The sequence below is a fragment of the Chaetura pelagica genome, unplaced genomic scaffold, assembly GCF_000747805.2.
Source record: "Chaetura pelagica isolate M959 unplaced genomic scaffold, ChaPel_1.0 scaffold132, whole genome shotgun sequence".
NCBI lineage: Eukaryota > Metazoa > Chordata > Aves > Apodiformes > Apodidae > Chaetura > Chaetura pelagica.
In genome coordinates, this window is record NW_009952709.1 from 856515 (window position 1) to 880811 (window position 24297).

The following is a 24297-nucleotide window of genomic DNA, read 5'->3' on the forward strand; positions in this document are numbered from 1 at the left end:
TTGTCTGTACAACCCAGGCAGGCTCTCAGCTCCAGAGCCCAGAGTGGCGCTGGGAGCCCCATGGGTGTATGTTTGAGTCTCTGCCAAAGCCGTGTGACCTCTGCGTCACTTCACAGCTTGAAGAGGCAGCAGCAGGTAGGACAGTGCCATGCTCTCCATGTCACAGGGACGAGTGTGACCTGCACTGTGGCAGTTCCAGTGGCACTCTGGTCACACCTGGCCCGTGGCAGATGTGTCCAACCCATGGCTCTGCTTCTTATTATGGGTTGCAGTGATTAACTGTGATTAACTCAGCAGGATCCACTCACTGCTAGCGTGGCTTCTCCTGAGGAATGATAAATTCAGCTTCCTCACAGGCTGCAACAAGTTTGGCTTTTTCCCTAGCACAAGAGGTCCAAAAGTTGCTTTTACTTTGCAGGCAATTAATGATTCTTGCCTAATTTAGGAACCTCCTGGTGTTCTTGGGTGAGTCTGGATCCTGACTCGCTGCCTTTTTGCAGTGTAGATTTTTCTTCAAACCTGAAACCCAAAGTGGTGAGTTCTGTGCCAGCAGGTTGGGCTGTGACCAGGTGTCTGTGGAGCAGGGGGTGTTTGCAGGGATGGGTGGATGAGTTCTGGAAGAGGCTGTAAAATCCTGGCTGCACTGTAGGGTTGAGCACTCCAGACGCTTCCAACTGTGCTGTGAGGGCTGTCTAGCCCTGGGTGACAGTGACACTGTGGAGTTGAGACAATTTTGCATGTACAGATGTCTGGGAAGTGCTCTGTACTCTGCTGGCATTGAATTTGGGAAAGACTTGGCATTTGCAGCGGAGGGGGGTTAGAATTCTTGCAGGTTTTTGGAAAAACAGGGCCCGTTTGGTCCCTGGCCTGTGTGTGCCCTAGGGCTCTATTGGCACTCTGCTCCTCCAGGGCACTGGAAACACTGTGCTTCTTCTAGGTCAATCTGGTTTTCCCAGCAGTGCTGCCAGAGTTCCTGCCTGAACCCTCACTACCAATTCCCAGAGCTTTTCCAACAAAATACAGCTTGATAGGTAGGGTGGGAATAAGTGATGCTGAATAAGTGCTCGGCTGTCTGCACCGTGGTACCTGCCTGCCAGTGTCCTGGTACCTGCCTTTCTCCTGCCTCCATTACCTCCATGCACTCTTGGAATAACTGTCTCCCTTCAATCCCTGAGACCTCCCAGCCCAAGGGCTCATTTCTGCTTGCTGCTTCCTCTTTTCTCCAAGCTAAGCCAGCCCCCTCCATCCCACCCCACATCTTCTTCCGGATTCCCTTGGCTTGGATTCCCTTGGGCTGTTCTACTCCTTCTTGTGCCTTGTTACTTTAGGGGGTAGAATAGAGGGGTTTGGAAACCTGAAGGTTATATTTTCCCTGTTGTTTTCTTTTGTTCTCCTCAGTTGTACTGAACTTGGTGAGAGCTGCTCTGGCTGCCCTGCATGGTGTGGGGTGTAGGTGGAAGTTTGGGTCTGTTACCAGCAAGGAGATGTCATTTATATTGACTTCTCCCTCAGACAGGTAGACAAGTTTATTTTAAAGGAAAACACTGCCTTTTTGTGAAAGAAGATTCTTTGTATGTGGTATGGAACTCCAAGGAAATTTCAGGCCAGTTCTTAGCTCTGATCCCAAATTGATGTTCCTTCAACGTTGCCATGACTGCGGCACAGTGACTCATCCTGTTATGGTTAGCAATTTGCTTGTCTTACAAAGTCACTGGGGAAATAATGTTTCCGTATCTATACGTACCAAGGCTGTAAGGTTTGCTCTAGCAAACAAGGCAAATAATATTTCCTGGTAATAGGAGCAGCCAACTGGAAAATGAGATCAATCCATTCTATTCTTAGTTCTGTCATTAACCTTGGACATTTTATTTTTTTTTTACCTTAGCTGAAGCTCTCCTTGACTGTCTGTAAAGCAGAAAAGGTTATAAATCAGGAGATGGGTTTAGTAAGTAATTCAAATTTTGACATTTGAAGTGATTCAGAAGTGTAAAATGTACATAACACCTACCAGAACTGCTTAAGGAAAGTCCTAGTGTGGAGGTACAGGTCCTCAGGTATGTGAGCTGGGCATAGTGAAGGCTCTTGAGAGGCTAGGAACACCAATCCGTTGGATAATTTGTGTCAAGAATTCCCTCTTTCCCTCCCTGCTCTCAGTAGTTGGGACAAATTTCCGCGGCTACGTCCAGCACTGTTAACAGAATCCCAGCCCTGCAGATCTTGGTGTTACTGAAGTGGTGATGAGTGGGCTGGGTGACCAGCAGCTCTTGTTGTCCTTGGCATAAATGGCAGCGTTTTGGAGGCTGTTTGAGGTTCCAGGTGAGGAAGGAGGCTGGGAGCTGCTGTTGGGAGCTGCCCTGGTTTCCGTTGGCGGCGGCGCTGCTCTCTGCAAACGGCTGCGGGTGATTGTGTCCACTGCTGGTGCAAAGAAGGGAAAGGTCAAGGAAGTTGATCTTTGATCACTGAGGGGGTGGTTGATGTAGCATCTTTAAGAACTTGCAGTTTTGACTTTGGGGTAGAAATTGCTCAGATAACTGCTGAGCTCTTACTCTTTGTTCCACTCTACTGCAGTGGAAGCACCGGTTTGATCTTCTCCCTCCCTCCTCCAGAAGCCCAAAACATATTGGTGCTTATTACTGCTGTGGAGAATCGTGGTCTAGGGCTATTACTTTTTTTATTTTACTTTTTTTAGCAGGATACATGAATGAGTCTGGTAGGCACACCAGCCTGGCTTGATGCTTGCATGGTCTTCTATTTGAAAGTTACATCCCAAAGTGTTTGCTCTTACAGGAACAGTGTGTCTTTCCCTGTCCAAAACCCAACATAGTAATTTGCTGCTGCTTGTTTAGCTTATTCAGAGTTTGGAGAATTATTTTTTTTATTATTATTTTTAGGGGTTTTTTTTGTCCTCCTGAAGATCAGGGTTATTTTGACCTTGAATTATTTATCTGGGAAAGAATATCTAAGGATTGCTCTATTAAGACTTAATGCATGAAGAATTATCTCTTTTCCCTTCCACAATAAATTATGCATTTTCCAAGTCTACCACTCCTTGGTATTGCAATTATTAGTCTTCTGCTACACCACTTGTTGTGAATTATTGATAGTTAATGGCACAGAGAAGCTTGTTAGTTGTCAGATGTGCTTGGCTATTTGAATGTTGATTTATATTAATGTAAGTTCTGTTGAAAAAAAGCAGGGGGGAAAAAAAAAATCTGTCCCTTCCAAGGTGCCACATTGAACATGACTTGAGAGGGAAAGCAATTTCTTAGATAGTTTGCTCTGTTTCTACAGGATTTTGGAGTGTATATTTCTCTGTTTCATTCAAGGTGTCTTAAATGGGCTACTGTAAACATTGACTAATTCCCAGGGGAAAGAAGATTGGGGATGGAGATGAAGGATCTGTTTGAGGAGGGGCTTGCACCTATGTGAGCTGCCAGTACCTGCAGAAGGTGGAGGTGTACAACAGCCACAGGGCAGGGAGGGTGACCTAAAGGTGCAGGTGCACTGCAGGGAGAAAAGAGAACTGAAAATGCAGTTGGACATGTTTCCCAAAATAATGGGACTTTGTTGTTGTTGTTGTTCACGTTAAATGCTGCCTTGTTTGGTTTGGTTTTCCAGATTAGAGTAAAATAAGGTAACAGAAATCAAGACCAATGATCAGTGACCAGACATGACAGCCAGGAAAGAAGCCCTGGTTATAAAACCCTGTCAGTGGGTGGTTCCACTTGAGATAACATCTTGCCAAATTTTGAAAGTATCTCTTTCAATGCACTATTTTTAGTATATTCTGCCTGAATGTTTGTTTCTTTGCTTTTTCTTTCCCATTGCCAGGTTGTGACTAGACTTATTCACTTACTGGGGGAGAAGATTCTTGGCAGTCTTCAGCAGGGAGGTAAGACTCATTCCTGGACTGTTCCCATTGATGCTGGTGCTTCCTTGGAGCCAGATTTACAGCCTTAAATCTAGAAACAGAAAGCACATACTTGAAAAGAGAATTTGTCACTAAATGTTTTAGATGTTGTCAAGAGTGAATGGTGATTTTATGATCCATATATGTATAGTTTGTTGGGGTTTTTTGGCAGAGCGTAGCTAATTAAGTGTGGGAATGGGATGTTTTGCAGTGGAGATAGAAAAGTATGGCTGCATATGTGCAGTGAAATTTCTTGCCAGAGCTCCAAGGGAGCACTGGAAATAGCAGCTGTAATAGCCTTGAATCATGCTGAGTGGCATCTTGCATGTAGACTGACTTAATGAGTCTGCATTAGCATTATCTTAATGAATTGGCCGAGAGGAAATGGTCTGCTCTGGGGTGGTTGGTATGCTTTGGGTATGTGGCAGAGGCCAAACAAAAGTGTATTTACTGACTGAAGTGAGGAGGAGGAAATTTTCCAAATCTTTTTGAACAGCTTTTAAAAGAAAACAGATGCACGTTAACTGAGGTATTGTGGAGCACTTTGCTGTGTGTGTTGCTTGATTTTTTTGATTGTTTGGGCTGTTTAAATTACTTTTACTGCTGTGTATGCATTATTCCCAGGAGACTTTGGGAATGAGGTGGCCAACTCCCATGTTTTGGATCAGACCTGGGGAGGAAATCTCCAAGTCCATTCTTTCTTTTCCATGCTTAGCTTTCGAGCCCCTGGTGAGAACTGTAGTGAAAGGTTTGTGCAAGTTGAGATGTCCTTGTGGCCTGGGGCAGAGTCTGTACTGCTTGAGAAACAGGACACTGTGTGATCTGGAGAAAACAGGAGGAGAATTAAGGAGAGGAGTAGGAGTTGAATCACAGAATTGCCATTGAAGTTCTGAGGAAGGAAGGACTGGGTGAGATGAAGGAATTGAACAGTGATGTGTAATTTGTTTGAACCTACAAATACTTTCTTGAAGATCTCTAAAAGAGTGATGAAACTGTTTAATGTTCTGTGCTGAGCTATTTTAGAAGACTTGAAATGAATAACTCAGTTGCAGAATATATTTGAAAAATGTTTATCTGATATTTCTTTGTGGCCTGCAGGGTGCTGTTGCTCTTGCATATAGACTTTGAGTTTTCATGTGGTAAATCAAGTACTTCCATATGTCCATCTCAAGAATTCATCTTAATGGCCTTTGCTGGGTGAAATGAGATAAGCATTAAATCTTAACTTAGATGATAATAAGTTTATTGTGTCCTTAAAGCTGAGGTGGTAGGCATTAGCAGCAAACTAAGGTTCTCTGAGAAGGCTTAGTTGAAGAGAGCAGAAATAGTACCAAAATAAAATGGGCAGTTTATAGAACACCCCTATCCATGATTTTTCCCTGTTAAAGGTGTCTAGGAAGATCTTAATCTCATGTTTCTGTCAAAAAATATTTTCCTGTACCCACGGTCATTGTCCTTACTCAGCTTACCATGTTATATTGGAGATCCTTCCACAGTTACTTCAGAGGCTCTATATTTTATTTCAATACTTCTAAGCACATATTTGTAAAGCTCCACCTTTTCCCATCTTGGAGAGAAAATAAGTGGAGATGCACATTCCCTATCAAAACTCTGTTGAAAATAGAATTTTTTTCCCCTTGATTAGGAATCCCATAAAAAGTGAATGACAATTTTTGGAATATTTTGATACTGACAACAGGTTTTGGAGTTCTGTTATTTAAGCTAACTCCTCTTGTGGCCTATATCAATGCCTGTTCCAAAGTTGTGGCCATTCAAAGCACCTTTTCATCTTTAACAGGTCAGGTAAGTGCACATTGTGTTTAATCTGCTCCAGACACCCAGTTATTGTTAACATTCCCTGACTTTTACCTGCACCTCCTGTGTCTGCAGCCAAATATGATGGAAATTGATCTTCTTCCTGTTATGAATGAAATATGTGGGAGCTCTTCCCTTTTATAGGATATAGAGGATGTTATATTTATCTTAGGTTAAGCAATTCAGTGACCCTTTGCTTGCTGCCTGATGATTGAAAACAAGGAGCTGACACCGACCTTTCCGGGTTGGCTGACGGGAAGTTTCTTCTTTTCAACCAGGTCACCCTCTTGGATTACACAGCTCCAGCAGCAAGTGGGATGCTGGAAATCCTGCCAGCAATCTCTCCACAGTGGCAATTATGCCAGTGTCTGAAGAGGTGCCACTTACAGCTTTTACTCTGGAGCTCAAGCACGCGCTCAGTGCTGTGGGTAAGAATTGTTTACGTGGTGCTGCACAGGGGGATCAAGGCCTCTTATTTTCTGAGAGAGCCATGGCCAGGAGTGGATTCATTCTGCACAGGGGGTAGCAGTGCTCAGTTTCAGGCTTTTTCATTGCCTCTTGCTTCTCTGTTTCCATCCCTTACATGCATTTAATTTTAGTGAAAACCTCTGTGGCCTTAATGACTCAGAATTATTAGCCAGGCTCTGGCCTCTCGCCCTGGCTGCCATCAGCACTGCTAAGGCTGTGGGTGCTCCATGGGACAATCCCACCACAGTGCACCATTCCCACTGTGCCTGAGTCTGATTCTCTCTGTCATGTGTGTCGGTCTTTCAGGCTTCCTCAGTTGTACAGCTTTGTCCAGCAAAGGATTTCTGATGCAGTTTTCTTTTGTTGAGGTAGTGCAGGGAGTGGTGTGTGTGAGACTTGATGGAAGAAGCTTGTGGAAGAGATCTGGGCTGGCACTGCAAGTCTAAACTTAAGTCTTAAATCTTTTGTCTCATTTGTTGCCAGCTTGTTTGTCTGTCTGATGCTCACAAAACCATGTATTCAGCTCACAGTTGAGTCATTAATTGCTTTATCCACTGGTGAAGTTGTGTGTGCGAGTTCCAGTTGCTCACAGAAACATATATTCAATTCCCAATTCAGTTCATGCTCAGTTCTGTGGTTTGACATTTCCTGAACATCCTCTTCTCATCCTCATACACCATCACAGATCTCTCAAGTATATCTCCTGTTGTCCTTTGAATTGTTAGTCTGCTGTCTCATGGCTTATTATTTTGAAAAGTACAGGTTACATGATGCTTGAGGTAGAACCACTTATGGAGCTGGCCTTTATTATACTGCTTAAAAAAATATTCTATGTGAGCAGGCACAGGAAAAAGCTGTTGATCCTTGAACTCTTTGAAATATGAATTTGTATGCAGCTTAATGGTGGAGATGTGTTACAAAGAGTACTCATCTGTGGGTGTTTGAGATAGAGAAATTGTACATCCCTAATGGAGCACAGATCTCTGATGGGTGCTGCTTATGGATTGCTGCCAGCTTGTTTTGATGTGTGACAGCACTTGGAGCCTGTAAATAAAACAAACAACAACTGAACTACGTAAATGGACTGTTCAGAGTAAAAATAACCGTATTAGTTGAAAGACAGTAATACAACAAACGAGGGGTTTTGTTACAATCACTGGGCCTTTCCTTGCTCACCCTTCCCTTTTCCTCAGCTGATGTCTGTGTAGTGCTTGGCAGCTCAGGATGGTACTGTGCAACCTTGGCATCTGACGTCCTTGCCAAAATGGAGCAGACGGCTGGAGTGGGAAGAGGAAAGTGTTGTGTGACAACACAGCCACCCATCTGGTGCAAAACACAGCTGGCAGGCCTGGTGTGCTGGCCTCGAGGGTGGCCTGCTGCTCAGCCAGCCCCTCAGCCCTCAGGGACAGTGGGGAGTTAATGTTCTGCACTGTCTGGGTGTGTGCTGGGCAGCCCTGGGGGGCTTTTTGTGTGGGCTTTGTTTTTACCGGTACTTTTTAACCAGTACTTTTATTATTAAATGCTTTTATTATTTATTATTATTATCATTGTTATTCTTTTCAGTTATTTTTTTAACAGAAGCAGTGCTCTCTTTTTCATTTTCTTTTTCTTCTGGTAACTTTTGTCTCCTTCATCCTATGACTGTACATTCTTTGGGTGTTCCTTATTGGTGTGTGGCAAAATGCGCCCATGCTTGGTGGTGCTTTGTGATGAGGAAAGAGGCTGTTTTTTTGGAATGATTCTTCTTCAGACTCTTTATAAAATCACAGGATGGTTTAGGTTGAAAGGGACCTTAAAGATCATTCAGTCCCAACCTCCTGCATGGGCAGGGACACCTCCCACCTGCCCAGGTTGCTCCAAGCCCCATCCAACCTGCCCTTCAACGCTGCCAGGGATGGGGCAGCCACAGCTTCCCTGGGCAACCTGGGCCAGGGTCTCACCACCCTCATGGTGAAGAATTCCCTCCAAATGTCTAATCTAAATCTCCCCTCTTGAAGTTTTAATCTGTTCCCCCATGTCCTCTTGCTACACAAGTCCCTTCCCAGCTTTCCTGGAGCCCCTTCAGGCCCTGGAAGCTGCTCTAAGGTCTCCCTGGAGCCTTCTTTTCTCCAGGCTGAACACCCCAACTCTCCCAGCCTTACTCCAGAGCAGAGCTGCTCCAGCCCTTGGTTCCTCTACTTAAATTAAAATATGGAATGAGTAGTAAAGTCAGCATTGTGAAGCAAAATTTCACTTTATTTTTGGATTGTCTTGGTATTCCTCTGGCCATTAGAACTGTGTCCACTGGGGGGATGGAAACATTACACGAGCAGATCTGCACTGGGGTCTTGCTGAGCCTGCTTCTGGCTGCCAAATTGGCTGATGAGCACCTGGGGTTTGGGAGTGAGCTGCAATTGGGCTTTACATGTGTTTATGGAAATGAGAGGGGTTATTAACATGCTGGAGAAGGCTTAATTGAAAATCTATCTCTTAAAGAATTCTCTTTTAGTACATATGTTCCTAATTTTGACAGGAAGGGGGGTTGTGCTTTAGTTTTGCTGCTGTTGGCTTATTTTTGTTGTTTATCCTTTTGGTTTTTCTAGGATAAACTTGTTGTTTAATTGTAAATTGTTATCAGATGTTGCCATTTAACACTTGACTTCACATTTGATCCATATTGTTTCATTGCTCTGGGCTCGAAATCTGTTCCAGACTGGTGGAGAGCAGCCTTGTTGCCTCTGAACTTCTGTGAGGCTAAATCAGTTGGATTTAGCTTTCTGTTGCAACTTCGTATGTTATTTTAGAACATGCCTTGCTCTTCCTGTTAATATTAACTTAAATGAATATTACAGTGACACCTAGAATCTCCTTGCTGTAGGTTGGAGACAAGAGGATAGAGGAAATTGGGAGAAGACATGGTAATAGTGAGGTGGTGGCAAGAACCATTGTGAGGTACCATATCCTGCCGTTCCTGGGGTCTGTGCTTGGGATGCAGACTGGGCTGTCACACAACCTGCAAAATGAGATTTGAGGATGGTTTTTCCCTTCATGGGAGCTGGCATCATGAGGCTGTTGTCAGAGCAGGGAGTTGGCGCTGGTTGTGGGTTAATCTGGGGGGTTTTGTGTGTAATTTTTAACTACTTCCATCTTATTAAAGGGGTATAAAAATAGTGACAGAATATCTCAGTCTGACAGTGGAAGCTTCTTAACACCATGAATTAATACATGTTGTCCACAGGAGTTGGAAAATAGTTTAGAATTTACTTTTCTTCCCCAAAACACTTTTGCCTGTAACGACGCAGGACGTGTTGGGCTGGTTGCTTGATTCTTTTGTGTGAGGTTAATGATATTTTAAAAATATTTTATTTTATTTTTTTTTTCAGTTTGCAATGAGAACCTCTCACCTGCCCAGACTGATCTCCATCCTGGGCATTCTGGGCTGGACATTTGTGCTGTGTTCAGCATGCAGGGAGCCTCCACCCATGGGTGGTACCGCCCACTGCTTTACCCAGCACGTTGGTGCTGCCTTCTTTGAGACTGGGTGTTTCTATGGTTTATGAACATTCAGATATTGTTTCTGGACAGTGACTGTGTCCCAGTTAAATTCTGAGGGATGTTCATGTTTCCATGGCATTTGCTCTCTTAAAAGCTGGATGGTGAAGCGGTTCCTTGGTATCTGGCAGCAATAAATTGACATGAACCTGCCTTCATCTTGAGTCAGGTACAGATGTAAAGGAAGATCTGAGCATTGAGGTGCAGAGCATGGTAAGCCAGAAGCTCTGTTACTGCTTCCTTTGCTGGTGCTTTGGTGTAAAAACCCTTTCTTTGAATCTTGGGCTTTGAGTCTCCAAAGAAGGAGGGTGTAGGATAGAGAACTTCTAAAAAGAAGGGACAGATTTTTCCACTTCTGAACTGGGGTGAAATGAAGGTGGACACTTTCTTAGTGCTGTGAAGTTTTGGGTTGGGATAACCATGCTAATGAATTCTAGTCAAGGTTCATGATGTCAGATATTATTATTCTGTTTTTTCCCCTTAATCCTGGAAGAGCTGAGAGCATCTCTCATCAAAAAGCTTTTCTGCACTATTCAGATTTTTAAAAAGGATTTGCCTGACTATTTTTTTTTTTTTGTTCTTTTACCAAGAGCAGCTGAATGATACCACATGGCTGTGCAGATCCTGGGTATATGTGGGAGCCCTCTGGTCGTGTATAATTTCAGACTGAAGTAGAGAGGGATTCAAATCCAACATATGTGTTTCTCTCCTTCCTTTCTGCCCTTAAAAATAGGTTTTCCCTGACTTTTTTTTTTTTTTGTTCTTTTACCAAGAGCAGCTGAATGATACCACATGGCTGTGCAGATCCTGGGTATATGTGGGAGCCCTCTGGTCGTGTATAATTTCAGACTGAAGTAGAGAGGGATTCAAATCCAACATATGTGTTTCTCTCCTTCCTTTCTGCCCTTAAAAATACAAGCTTTCTTTTAATATCTAAAAATGTATAATGTATTGGAAAGCTGACTGAAATATATTTATTATTGGAGGTTTTTTAAAATTTAGTTCTTCCTGAATTTCCCTTTACACCCAGATTAGATTTAAATGTGAAGTGTTTCATGTAGTGCCTGGACCTTGGCACAACTTGGTGTTTTTTGCTGGGCAAGATCTTCTGGCACTGAGGCATCCAACTCATCCATCAGTTCTGTCTCTTTGACACATAATTTTGTAGATTTTCATTAGACCAAATAAAAATTCTTATTTTATTAAGTCCAGGCAAGTATGTTTGGTGTGCTGACATTTTTCCCACAGTGCATTTTTTACTGGGCAGTAGCTTCTTGTGTATTTTCTCCAGGCCAGGTAGATTTACAGCCATTTCCTGGCCATTATAGATCAGTCAGTCCCAGGTACCAGTACAGGTTGGGGGCTGACCTGCTGGAGAGCAGTGTAGGAGAAAGGGACCTGGGGGTCCTGGTGGACAGGAGGATGACCATGAGCCAGCAATGTGCCCTTGTGGCCAAGAAGGCCAATGGCATCTGGGGTGCATTAGAAAGGGGGTGGTTAGTAGGTCAAGAGAGGTTCTCCTCCCCCTCTATTCTGCATTGGTGAGGCCACATCTGGAGTATTGTGTCCAGTTCTGGGCCCCTCAGTTCCAGAAGGACAGGGGACTGCTTGAAAGGGTCCAGCACAGAGCCACAGAGATGATGAAGGGAGTGGAACATCTCCCTTATGAGGAAAGGCTGAGGGAGCTGGGGCTGTTGAGCTTGGAGGAGACTGAGGAGCGACCTCATCAATGTTTAGAAATATGTTAAGGGCAGTGTCAGGAGGACAGAGCCAGGTGTTTTTCAGTGCAATGGGTGCAAACTGGAGCATAGGAAGTTCCACGTAAACATCAGAAAAAACTTCTTTCCTGTGAGAGTGACAGAGCCCTGGGACAGGCTGCCCAGAGAGGTTGTGGAGTCTCCTTCTCTGGAGACATTAAAACCCACCTGGACACGTTCCTGTGTGATGTGCTCTGGGTGACCCTGCTCTGGCAGGGGGGTTGGGCTGGGTGATCTCCAGAGGCCCCTTCCAACCCCTAGGATTCTGTGATTTCTCTGGGCAACTTTTTGACCATGTTTTATTAGACTTATAACTAGGGTAACTGGATTCACACTCCTTCACATTTTAGGAAATCAGTGTTATGGGGAAGTAAAAAATTACAGAAGTGAGTACCATGCTCATCTTTGGAAAGAAAGCAAGAGTTATATCTCTTTTCTGATACTTCTGTCTCTTTACTGGGGCAGGATCTGAGCTAGAAGCCTCCCTGAGGAGCTGTCTCATCCTTTCCTTGAGTGCCTTTTATTCTTTAAATGATAAAATGAACTGGACTCTGGTGTTTGCCAGCATTTTTTTCTCCTCATTTCTCTTTCATGGACTCGTAGTTCTGTACTGAAAAGCAGAGGCTCTGGAGTGCCAATATATATGCTCCAATGAGGTTTCCCCATGAATCATGATCCTCTGTGCCTGGGGGTAAGACTGCTGCCCTGCCTGTTTTCTGGCCTAAAGCACATGACAGCAGGGATGTAGAATCCCAACGGATTCACTGAAAGAAAAATCCCCTGGGGGCTACTAAAAGTTGCACCTCTGGCTTGAGGAATTAATGAGCTGCAAATTTCTGGAGGCTCGAAGAGCTTCATTAAGGTCTCCTTGCTCTAATACTCTTCCCCAGGAATCTGCTGGTTTCAGTCAGAGAAGGCACTGTGGGCTTAGAGGAATATTTAATGAGTGATGGGATGAGGGCTAATGGCTTCAAACTGAAAGCAGGGAGATGTAGGTGAGACAGGAAGATATTCTTTGCTGTGAGGGTGATGAGACTCTGGCCCAGGTTGCCCGGGGAAGCTGTGGCTGCCCCATCCCTGGCAGTGTTGAAGGGATGGATGGGGCTTAGAGCAGCCTGGGCTGGTAGGAGGTGTCCCTGCCCATGCAGGGGTGGGACTGGATGATCTTTAAGGTCCCTTCCAACTCAGACCAGTCTGTGGTTCCATGATTCCTGCTTGCTGCTGTGGCTGTTTGAGGGGTACTTGAAAATAATTTTTATTTCTTGGTTCCTCTCAGCAGTTCAGGTCAAATAAACTTTTTGTCATTCTGTTTTATGCATTTGAGAACACATATGTTGGTGTTGCTGATCATGTTAATGGAGGGTTATTTAATGGTTGATTAATTGGGAGCTTGGTAGAAATTGGAAGAGGTAGAACAGATGGTTGTTATTTCTGAAGCAAAGCAAAGTTGGTTTGGTTGAAGCTTCACTATCTTCTGTGCTGGGCATGGATGGGGAGTCTGGGCACTATGGTCCTGTGCTGCTGGTGTGCCAGGGGATGCTGGGCAGGCTCCTCCTGGGCTGGCACAGCTCTGTCTGCCCGTGCACACGTGTTTGTGTCATGTCCTGCCAACTGCTGCTTTTCCAAATACGTGGGTGAGGTGAGAGGACATGACTTCTGGAGTCATATGCTTCTCCAAGCGTCTTTTGCTGCTTCGTGGGGAAGTGTTGTCCCCATTCAGGTTATCTGTGGGTGAAGTGGTTGTCACCTTGACTAAGGTGAAGCTGCACTCAGTTATGTGATGTCTGCCTCACCTGTGTAAAAGGTGTTGTGGCTGTTGGGTCACTGGGTTTAATGGTTTCTGCTTAGGACAGGTGCCCCCAGTGCCTCAGGTCAGGGTGGTGCCCTCCAAGATCCCTCACTAATGTTCTTGGATCTCAGTGACCAAGTGCAGGGAGGTGAGAGGCAAATGCAGAGGTGGAACAAACTGTGTCCATCTCATCATTTGTGTCTCTTGATATTTTTATTACATTCTTCATCTCATTTTGCATTTCTGGCTGTTCATCTGTGCCTGCTAAACTTCCACCACCATCATAAAGCTCTGTAAGCCACGTATCCTGGAAGAGTATTTGGACTGCGTATCGTTTCTGCTTTGCTGAGAACTTTGACACATTAGTGAGGACAAACTATAACTCTGCTGTTAGGTGCTATTTCAAAGCTTACCTCTCCTCTCTCCCTTGCTGACTTCATCTTTTCTGGGAGACCTGTCTTAATCCTTTTATCCCATCCAGAGTTGTGCCACCCCGCCTGCTTGTGAGCCTGAATGGGTGAATCAGATCAAAGAATCTCCCAGTGTTTTAAAAATGAAGTAGTAAAAGCCCTCCCAAGTGTTCGATCTGTTCCTGCAGACTGATGGTTTGAGGAGCAGCACAGAGGCAGGAGGGAAGGGCAAGTCAAAGCAGTTCAGGTCTGGAAATGGTTATAAGCTAATTCACTCTGCTTTGGATTTGATCCTTTCAGAGGAGCCAGCTCCCATAAACTTCCTTGGAGGATGAGGAAGCTAATTTCTACTTTCAAGTCATCCTCTTTTCTGTGCCTTCTCCCTTGCCTCTACTTTCTATCATTTGCTCTCAACTTTAAGGGACATTTTTCTCCATTTTTGTTAGCTTTTCATTCCTCATCAGTGTAACAAAGAGCAGACGTTATTTGGTTGCTTGAAAATACCAGATGAAAAATCACACTCTGAGTTTGTTTCAAGTTTAACTCTGCAGTTTGTTAAAACAGAGTGAAGCCTTCATGGGGGGAATTGAGGGTTGTGGGGAAAACGAGTTGGCCTGAAGGCCGGGATGTCTGGCTCCAGTTGCTGGGCTTGTGGTTTTTGCTCTTGGAGCATCTAAGTGTGGAATTGCAGCCTTTTATCAACTTGCTCTTTCACGGTTCCTTGATTTTTGCTAAACACATTAAGCCCTGCTGCTTTATTAATGCCTTGAGAGACCTCACATCATTAAGTGTTTTGTTATTTGGTACATACATTTCAGTTCTTTTATTAATGAAAAAAATGAAGGATTACATTATGAAAACATTAACACAAAGCAACTGCTCTTTCATGTTGTGTAAATGTGAATTTCTCTCTCCAAATGAGACAGCTGCTGTTTTCTTATGAGGCTAATCCCTTAAGTTTGCTTTGCTTTTTTTGTATTTAGCTGCAGTTACTCTGCAGCCTCCACCACATGTAACATGTATTGCTGCTGATGGAACAGAATTGCTAATAAGGAAAAGGAACTGAAGTGCCTGCAAGACACTCTCTGTGCACTAAAATTCATCTTGTATATAATGTTGTAGGCAGGTGTGTGTGCCTGTCTGGGCAGTGGGTCAGACTGTGTCTTGCAGATTTAGGAGTCTCTTTCTGCTGAGGGTTAGTAGTGGTATGGGCTCCTGTGGGCATGTTGAGTAAGAAATTGTACTGTTGTGGGGAGCTGTAGGATCCATCTGAGGCGCTGGTTTGGTGCAGGATGAATGCATTACCTATTTCATAGGTCAGCAAAGTGGCTTTTGTCTCCAACTGGATTCCTGGGCTTTCTGTGGTTGGAATATATGTTCTGCATGCTGTGTTTGTGAGGCTGCAGTGGCAACTGCCACGCTATGTGACAGTGAGGGATGTGATCAAGGAGCTTGTAGGCTGAGTCTAATGCAGGAACAGAGCTCAAGGGATGTGGAGAATGGGGAGATGTTGTAGATAAGCCTGAGGACTCTGTGCCAGCTCTGTTCCACAACAGCTCTGCTCACTGTGCTGATCTGTCACCATCTTCAGTGCAGATTGCCAGAACTGCATTTGTTACAGCTGCATGTTCTCCAGTTTGTCAGGAGCCGAATGGCAGGTGTTCACATGTGAAACTTCTTGTTCTTCCAGGTCCTGCTCTGCTGCTCACCAGTGACAACATCAAACAGCGACTTGGCTCTGCTGCGCTGGACAGGTACCTGCCTCAGTGGCACTTAGGAAAAATGTAGGAAGATGCTCTGCTGGTCTTAGAAATAGAGTGTTTGGGAATAAAATCCTGTGTTCTAGCATACATTGTGCTTTCTCAGCAAGGTGTTTGAGACAGCAGTGCTTCAGGAGTGTCTGGTTCAAATAGGGCTGGGTTTTTCCATTGTTACTTTCTCACTTGTGCAATTGGAAAAGCTGAGTTGCTCCGAGTGGGTGTTTATTGTGTACTCATAGAACCATAGGATGCCAGGTTGGAAGGGACCTCAAGGATCATTTGATCCAACCTTTCTAGGTGATAATACAGTTTAAATGAGATGGCCCAGCATCTTGTCAAGCTGAGTCTTAAAACTGTCCAATGTAGGGGAATCCACCACTTCCCTTGGGAGATTATTCCAATGTCTGACTGTCCTCATGGTGAAAATTTTTTCTCTTGTGTCCAATTGGAATCTCCCCAGGAGCAACTTGTGCCTATTACTGTTCATCTTTTCCATGTGACTCCTTGTAAAAAGGGAGTCTCCATCTTCATGGTAGCCACCCTTTAGGTTCTGGTACATGGTAATAAGGTCTCCCCAAAGGAGGAACCTCTCAAGGCTGAACAAACCCAGTTCTCTCATCCTGAGGGATGCATGGGAGTCTTACTGAAGTTACCCATCAGTGCCTCTGCTTTCCTCTGTGTGTGTAAATAATGGTATAAATAACAGAGAAATAAAGGGAGCATGAGCCTGGAAATGTGGGCAGGTTCTTTGGCTGGATGAGCAAGAGGTGCAGGTCTCTGACGCCCTCTAGACTTTGTGCTTGACATGTAAGATTTCTCTCTAGTCTGTCAGAAGCTGTGATATAAAACTGTTTAACTCCCCCTCTACTTGGCCCTGATGAGACCTCACTTGGAGTGTTGTGTCCAGTTCTGGGCTCCCCAGTTCAAGAGGGACAGGGATCTACTTGAGAGAGTCCAATGGAGGCTACAGGGGTGATGAAGGGATTGAAACATCTGCCTGATGAGGAAAGGCTGAGAGACCTGGGGCTGTTCAGTCTAGAGAGGAGAAGACTGAGGGGGGATCTAATTAATGGCTATAAATACATAAGGGCATCAAGAAGGCAGGACAAGCTCTTGTCACTTGTGCCCTGGGACAGGACAAGGAGCAATGGATTCAAACTCCAGCACAGGAAGTTCCAGCTCAACATGAGGAAGAACTTCTTTGCTGTGAGGGTGACAGAGCCCTGGGACAGGCTGCCCAGAGAGGCTGTGGAGTCTCCTTCTCTGCAGCCTTTCCAGCCCTGTCTGGATGCCTTTCTGAGTGACCTGCCCTGGTTTTGGTCCTGCTCTGGCAGGGGGGGTGGTCTCTATGATCTCCAGAGGTCCCTTCCAACCCCTGACATTCTGTGATTCTGTTGTGATGTTTTTTCCTCTCTACTCATCCCCAGTACCCACGAGTACCGACTGACCAGCTGGCTGGGGCAGCAGGAGGACATCCACCGCATCGTGCTGTACCAGGCAGACAGCAGCCTCACCCCCTGGACCCAGCGCTGCATCCGCCAGGCCGACTGCATCCTCATCGTGGGGCTGGGAGACCAGGAGCCCACTGTGGGAGAGGTGTGGAAATGGCTCCTCCTGCTCTTGGCAGTGGTAGCACTCCAGATCAGAGAAGGTTCTTTCATGCTCATGAATTTTTCCCGGGTTTAATACCCAGTGAAGCATAAATAATGCAACATTCCTGAGAAATGTGTGTTATAAATAGAAAGGGAACTGAACCAGGATCCTCTGAAATGGCAACTTTTATACAGAAATATTTCCACCTAAGTTCTCTTCCTCTGAAGAGTCATTTTGGTAGATCAAAAGCCAGATTGCTCTGAAGCTTTGCGTTTCTGTCCAGAATTTCTTTGCAGGATCTCCAGATAAAGTAATTATTTTCTGTCTGGATGGAATTCATGGCATATGCCTGGGAAAAAACAGCTATAAATTGTATTGTATGAATATTTTAATGTGTTTTATTATAGATTATAAGCTGTGGGGTTTTTTTTTGGTCCCCCTTGCTACACATTTTTATTTTTGATGTTTTATTACCAAAGTTGTTTGACCAGGCACATAAATTCTGCAAGAAGTTGAAAAATGAGGTTATGGGTGGGGTTTTAAGGGTGGTGAAGTGCAGTCTGACCTCCAAAGGGCCTGGGACTGGTACCGTCTGCAAGGTTCTTGTGTGTCGTGTTGGTTCTTCATGAGTGTGTGTGGGAGGCAGGAGCTCAGTGAAGTCAATCTCCACCAGTTGCCTAGCACAACAAAAAAATAAAAATAAGGAATGCAAGGAGAAAGAAGGGATCTGATTGGATGTGAAATAACAAAACATGCTAAACATCTGTAGGCTTAAGTATGGCTTGGGAAGCAAACCCATTTTGCATGAACAGTGTGTGTCTGTGCTGTGCGTTTGGTGGTATTTGTTTTAGGTTAAAACATTCATTTTTAAGTAGTCAGGTGTGAATCCTTGTCTGATTTTGGAGTTCTGTGTGCCGTCTAAGCCCACAGTTTGCAGCATAGTTGCCCAAATCAGTCTTGTTTGAGGGTTTTTAGCGTGCAGAGCTGCCTGCCAGCTCAGAAAGGAGCAGGGCTCAGAGGTACATGGGTGTGTTTCTGTACGTCTGCGTTTCCCAGCGCAGTTCTGCTAACCTGGCCCTGGAGCAGTGCAGACCTGACCTTCCTTTGCTGTGTCTAATGTGCTGTAGCTGGAGAGGATGCTGGAGAACACGGCGGTGCGAGCGCAGAAGCAGCTTGTCCTGCTCCACAAGGAGGATGGGCCTCTCCCTTCCCGGACCGTGGAATGGCTCAACATGCGGAGCTGGTGTTCTGCTCATCTTCACCTCCGCTGTCCACGCAGAGTCTTCTCCAAAAGGAGTCTGCCCAAGCTGGTAAGAGATTCCTGCTTTGGTGGCTGGTCCCTCAGCTGTAGTACTTTACTTGTGATCTGTGTATCAGAGTTAATCTGCTGTCATGTTGTTACACAATATTCTGATGTGTGTGACTGTTGCACAGATGGTGTTCTCTTTAAATCTGTTTGGCCTCAATGTACTGTAGGAAACAGGGATAAGGGGCTCCTGTCCTCTTTATGGATGCACACTTGGCTGCAGACACTGAGCACTATCTCAGGGTCCCAGTGATAGGTGTGTACCTGCAGTAGAGTCCTCTGATAGGGAGAGTTTTGCAGCGTGCTGGGTTAACTGATGGACTTGATGACCTTAAAGGTCTTTTCCAACCAAAATGATTCAATATTCCTATCCCCGTGCTTGTGGGAAGCATGCTAAAGGTAAAGCAGAGGCAGGCTTGGGATGCTTCCCAGTAGCTTCACATCCTTGTCAGGAAAGTGAAATAGCTCCAAAGAAAACACTGCGCTGCGATGCAGCTCTCCCAGCTACTGTACAAGTGTGACATGTGTGGTCACTGGAGCTGCTTGGCTAGTTCATTAACAGTCACTTGTTGGCTGGTAGTGTGGACTCTACCCTGCCTTTGGAATGACCATCTTCTGCCTCCCCTCTGCAGATAGAGATGTACGAGCGTGTCTGCCAGAAGCCACCAGACCGTCACTCCGACTTCTCCCGCCTGGCTCGTGTTCTGACTGGAAACGCCATCGCGCTGGTGCTCGGGGGCGGCGGGGCGAGGTGGGTGGCTGGTCCTGGGCACACTGCTGCCCTGCTGCCAGGTCCCTGGGCTGCCACAGGCTCCAGGGGATCAGGTGTCCTGTAAGCTGAGCAGCGTCTGGGGGAGACGTTGAGGAGTTGCTTTTGTTCCACAAACCTAACCTGCTGTGCTTGGATTTCTGCTGAAAGAACAGGAGTGTCTGTGACCTCTTGAGACCTCTCATAAGTTGGGTTTAATACCAGGAGATGACTAGGGCACGAAATACCACACTGCTTTCTTTTTGTTGGCCTACACTATGAATATTTTTTTCCTCTGTGGATTCCTCTATGAGAAACTGGTTCACAATATTTCAAAGGCCCCCAAGGATTTTCAGAGTCTGAGCAGCAAGAGGAATTATGTCCTCTGATGGAAGAATGTTCTCTTCTTTATAATCACCCAAAACCCCAGGTACCCATACACTTCTGACAGCCTTACTTTACAGAAAGATTGTGTTTCTGCAGACGTGGGGGCAAGGTGTGTGCTGAGCACTTTATTAGAATTCCATCTGAATTCTGAGTGAACTTTGACAAGAAATGATTACTGATGTTTTTTCTTTAGAATCCATTTTTACTTTTTGCCTGTCTGCCATGTTGAGGCAGACAAGCAATTTGGTAGCACTTTGTCTCCAGACAGCACCATCTTTGTCATCTTCATAACCGTGTTCTTGAAGCCCTTCTTTAAAAATACTGCTCTCGAGGATAAAATATAATTTGCATGTAGCCTGTTTATTTAAATCAGTGGAAATACCACATTTTTGTGCATGCTTTGGGGGGAGTGTTCACTGTGGTAAAGGTTAAAGCTCTTTGTGTCAGCTTGTTCTTGATTAGTCACTTGATGCTGAGGCAGCCAGTGCTGTGGCTGCAGAGATGCCTCTATCCTCTGTGCTTTCAGTTTCCTCACCTCAAATGATTTCAGTGTTTCATTTCTGAGATCAGCACTATCTTGGGGAGATGCAAAGTCAAGCAGATGAGGGGAGCTTCTGCTTCACCTGGGCATCTCAGGAAGCTTCTAATTGATGCACTCATGGGTGTTTCTTGTAATCTAGCATCTCTCTCTCTGCTGAAGCCTGTGTCATGCTAAAATATGTGCACTTCTGTATTTCTGGCAGCACATTTTGCTTGTTCCCTTCCTTGCTTCCTTCTGTAAACACTGCTGTAATATTTTGCCAAACTATTTATGTTTTGTTCTGCTACTTAATTTTCAAGCTACCACCTGCTGGTTCTCAAGAGCAGAGGTAAGAAAGGGCAGGATTGTTGAGTCTGTTTGTTGGTCCTGTGTTGTCCTCCTCCACAAAGCTGACCTGCTGCACTGCTCCTGTGTTGGCTTTAGGCTTCCTGGACACACACCACCCCTTCAGCAATGTGACCATGTCCCGTTAGCCATTAATTTGCTCATTTCTGCATCCATGCAATATGGAGGACTTTAGGACGATTAAATGGAGGAATGGATAAATATGATAATTTTCTTCTTTCTCTGAAACCTTATTTATGTCATGGTCTAAAATGCTTTTGCTGGGGGCTCAGCCTGGCATGTGAATGGCGTGAGCGTTGTGCTTCCAGGGGAGAGGTGCTTGTGTGCCACAAATTTGGGTTAGGCATAATATTGGGATTTTTAAATAAGTTGTTTCTGAAGTGGAACTGTAATTAAGACTCTGGAGAGAGCATCAAGTTACCCTGAACTTTGTAAAAATCTGCCTTTGGAAGGTTTGCAGGTCAAAGTGATTTCTTAGGTCCTCTTCTCTACTAACAAGGCACCTTCAAGGGATTGTGCACTAGGTATTTAAAATCATCCTGTCATTAAAGCCTGTTCCAGCTAAAAACATCTTGATGGGTCACTGCACAAACACTTGATCTGGTGTTTGGATAATACACCACACAAAGTAACCTCCCACTTGGTTCTGGAAGAATAAATCATCCTGGGCACAAAAATCAGAGAGAGCTCCTTGTTACAGGGAGCTGGCTGGGGGATATTTCTGTTGGAGTTATCATGATCTGTGATGCCAGTGAGATCAATTATGGAGCATTTATTTTGGGAATGTTTGGCTTTCCAGTGACAAGTGAGTTTGGGAGGTTTTACCAGAGAAGCTTCCTAATAATTATCTTTGTGGTTTGTTATGACAAAAGGCTCAGAGGAACTAAAGGTTTTCCTTCTCTTATGACTAAAAAAATAAAACAAATTGAAATGATACAGTACTAAAATTATAGTGTTTTGCTTTTCTGAGTGCTAGCTTAATTTCAGTTAGAAACATTGTGGAGTTTCAGGGAAGGAAAGGGGATTTGCATTTAGAAAAATAATAGCTTTGCAATGTAGTTGCAAGAGTAATGACACATCAAACCCTGCAGCAAAGGCATAAACCTTCCCATAAACCCTTCTCATGACCTTTAGCCATCCCACATCCAGCCCACCCTTTCTTTGGTTTTCTATAGTTGTCTTAGCAAAGCTATTTGAAAACTAAAATTTATGGGGAGTAACTAATTAATACAGAAGTAGCTGGGAATCCTTAGGGCTTTGGAAAAAAAAATGGGTCGTGCTGTTGCAGAAGCAAATTGTGATGGGAAGCTTTGTTGATGATTTTAATGTCATTATTCTAGGAGTTAATTCAGTCCAAGGTGTCTGTTCCACATGGGCATAATGGGATAACACAAAGCATTAGATTTGTTCCTGTTTGGCCCTTTTGATAGGAAACTGTATTTGCAGTAAGACACAGGATACAAAACCATGATGCACATAAGATATGCTTATTGAGAAGGAAAGACTTGTTAAAAGAAGTTATTTGCCTTTTTTCGGTGTGCTGTCTAAATTAAGGCATAATGATCAGTTGCTGGGAATGAATGTGCATGGGCCCAGGGAGTGGGAGTCCCCACGTCCTGCCCTGTCCCTGCTCTCTGGTGCAGGGTGGACAGGGCTCCACAGCACTCCCTGCTTTTCCCATCCCTCCACTTCCCTTTCCTTCAGGCTGAGCATTTAAGCCTTCCCTGAGGAGCTGCTGTTGAAATGTTTGTACCTATTTCATGAGAACATCTTTTCTTTTCTCCTTTTTCCATTTAGTTTTCTCCTCAAACTTATTATTTCACCTCAGCTTTTGATCTGTCCAGTAGTGTTTTTTCCCCAGTGCTTTCTTGCTGACTCTCAGGATTTGACTCTGACTCATGCCTTTTCATTTTAGGCAGCTGGTCTGTTTCATCAGCTTGTGCTTTCTACCTTTTCTTCTTTATTTTCAGCTCTGGCCCTCTGAAAAGGGAGGATAAAAGCAGCAGAGCAGGAGAAGCAAGTTTTGCCTTTCTTGTTATGGAGATATTTGTGGCTGAGCCCACTTGTTGCCTTGCCTGCCTGCTGTGCTCCTGCAGCCTGTGCCATGTGCAGAGTGCTCACACTCCCAGCTTTTTTAGAGAAGGACAAATGTGCAGGTCCATCTTCCACCTGGTCTCTTATGGGTGGCTATATTGAGCCTCACTTGGGTCTCTGTGCTCCTTAAAGCCTGGCTTTATCTTCTGATTCCATGGCTTTACCCCATGAGGAAAAGACTGAGGCAGATCCCGTAACTATTCTGCTCTCAGGGGATGACATTTGCCTTCTCCACCCTCAGTGTTTGACTCCAAGACCCCTGATGCCACAAAAAATAAACCAAGGAGCTTTTCCTGTTGCTGCATTTGTTATCTGTGGCTGCAGCTCCAATTTATTCAGGCAAGTCTGAGTAACAACCTGCTCATCAGTCTTGCTTACAGTCTCTGCCACCGGACACTGATCCCTTGGCACTGCAGTTTATCCAAAAGGCACAAAGAACTTACTTGTGCTTACTCTGCACTGGGACAAAGACTTGCAGCAAAGACTGCACAGAAAATGTCTAAGCTCAGGGAGCCTGCTAGGGTGTAATGAAAGAGGAGGCTCCTCCGTCAGGATGGGAGGTGTGGAAACCACGGGGTGGAGCAGTGGTGGAGCTGACATTGCAGGGTATGGTAAAACATCTGAGGAGTACAAAGCTGAAATTTGAGGTGAAAGTAACATTCCAATGACAAAGTGCTGTCCTTAGGATGGGCAGTTTGCTCACAGGATGCAGACCATGCACTTTCCTTGCTGTAGCTTCTCCTCCTGCTGTGCAGGCAATAGCAGCGGTGTGAAACCCTGATGTTCAGTCTCTGGCAATAACAGAAGCTCCTGGGGAGGCTGTGTGAAGTTTTATGGTGCAGGTGCTTTGGATTCAGTTCCAGCAGTAAAGAAAGATTTATCCTTACTCCTCAACTAAGACAGATAACTGAAGAAACGAGGCTTTTTACTCCCCTCAGGGAGAAGTGTGTGCATAGACGTTGCCTTAAAGCTGCTACTGCAGAGCTGCAGTACTTGAAATGGAGATGGTACCTCAAATACAGGGTAGTAACTGGAAGCATGAGGGGAATTGCTTTTTTAGACTAATAAACTTGACCAGAAGCACCCAGACAATATGCTGCTAGAAGAACGTGTGGGGGGAGAAGGCAGGAATTTGCTGCCTGAATTCAGAAGCCACTTCCCAAGGTGTGCACTGAAAATACTGTCATCAGGGCACAGGGCAGGGATTTTTCCCTGTGGGATCCTAAACATACTCAATATTGAGATCACAGAAGGGATGAAATAAATTCCTGTGGGAATTTCCTGGACTTTTGATATTCCTCACCTGAGTTGGAGCTCAGTAGATGTTTTTCAGCTCCTTTGCTGTGTTCAAAACATTACACAGACTGAGTCCAATGAGAGGCACCTCAGGGTAGGAGGGATGGGGATCTCTGGAGCCCAAATATGCTGGTATGATCAGTTCCTTATGCTGCAGAATAAAAATTATGCTCATCTTGAGAACTTGCTTAATATCCTCTTCTCCATGCTTCCATTCCTATCCAAATGTTACATGAAATCTTTTTACCCTTTGTGTTTTTCCAGCTGGCCATGTCTCTGTTAGGTTGTTACGTCTCCCTTTTCCCTTTCTGACACATCCAAGCCCTGAGATTATCCAGTTTCTTTGCACATTTTCATTCCACATCCATTCCTCTTTGTCAGTTTTATATCTCCTCTTTAGTTCCTTTCTCAGTCCTTGTTTCAAGTGCTCTCTGAAGGCACCTATTGCAAAAAAAATGCAGTTTGCCAACTGCTCCTACCATCCTGGAGGAGCTGATAATTCCCAGATCATGCAGTGAGCTTCAGGACCACACTGTGTTTGGCAAAT

At 44.8% G+C, this 24297-nt stretch overlaps 1 protein-coding gene across 1 annotated transcript in view; it reads left to right on the forward strand.

The window, feature by feature from the left end:
- PNPLA7 (patatin-like phospholipase domain containing 7) overlaps nt 1-24297 on the forward strand; it is a 127969-nt gene that overhangs the window by 59867 nt on the left and 43805 nt on the right. Inside the window, exons 20-25 of the mRNA XM_009994306.1 lie at nt 3832-3892; nt 6004-6153; nt 15371-15434; nt 16868-17036; nt 18161-18343; nt 18972-19090. Coding sequence (XP_009992608.1) covers nt 3832-3892; nt 6004-6153; nt 15371-15434; nt 16868-17036; nt 18161-18343; nt 18972-19090 — 746 coding nt within the window. The remainder of the gene's footprint in view (nt 1-3831; nt 3893-6003; nt 6154-15370; nt 15435-16867; nt 17037-18160; nt 18344-18971; nt 19091-24297) is intronic.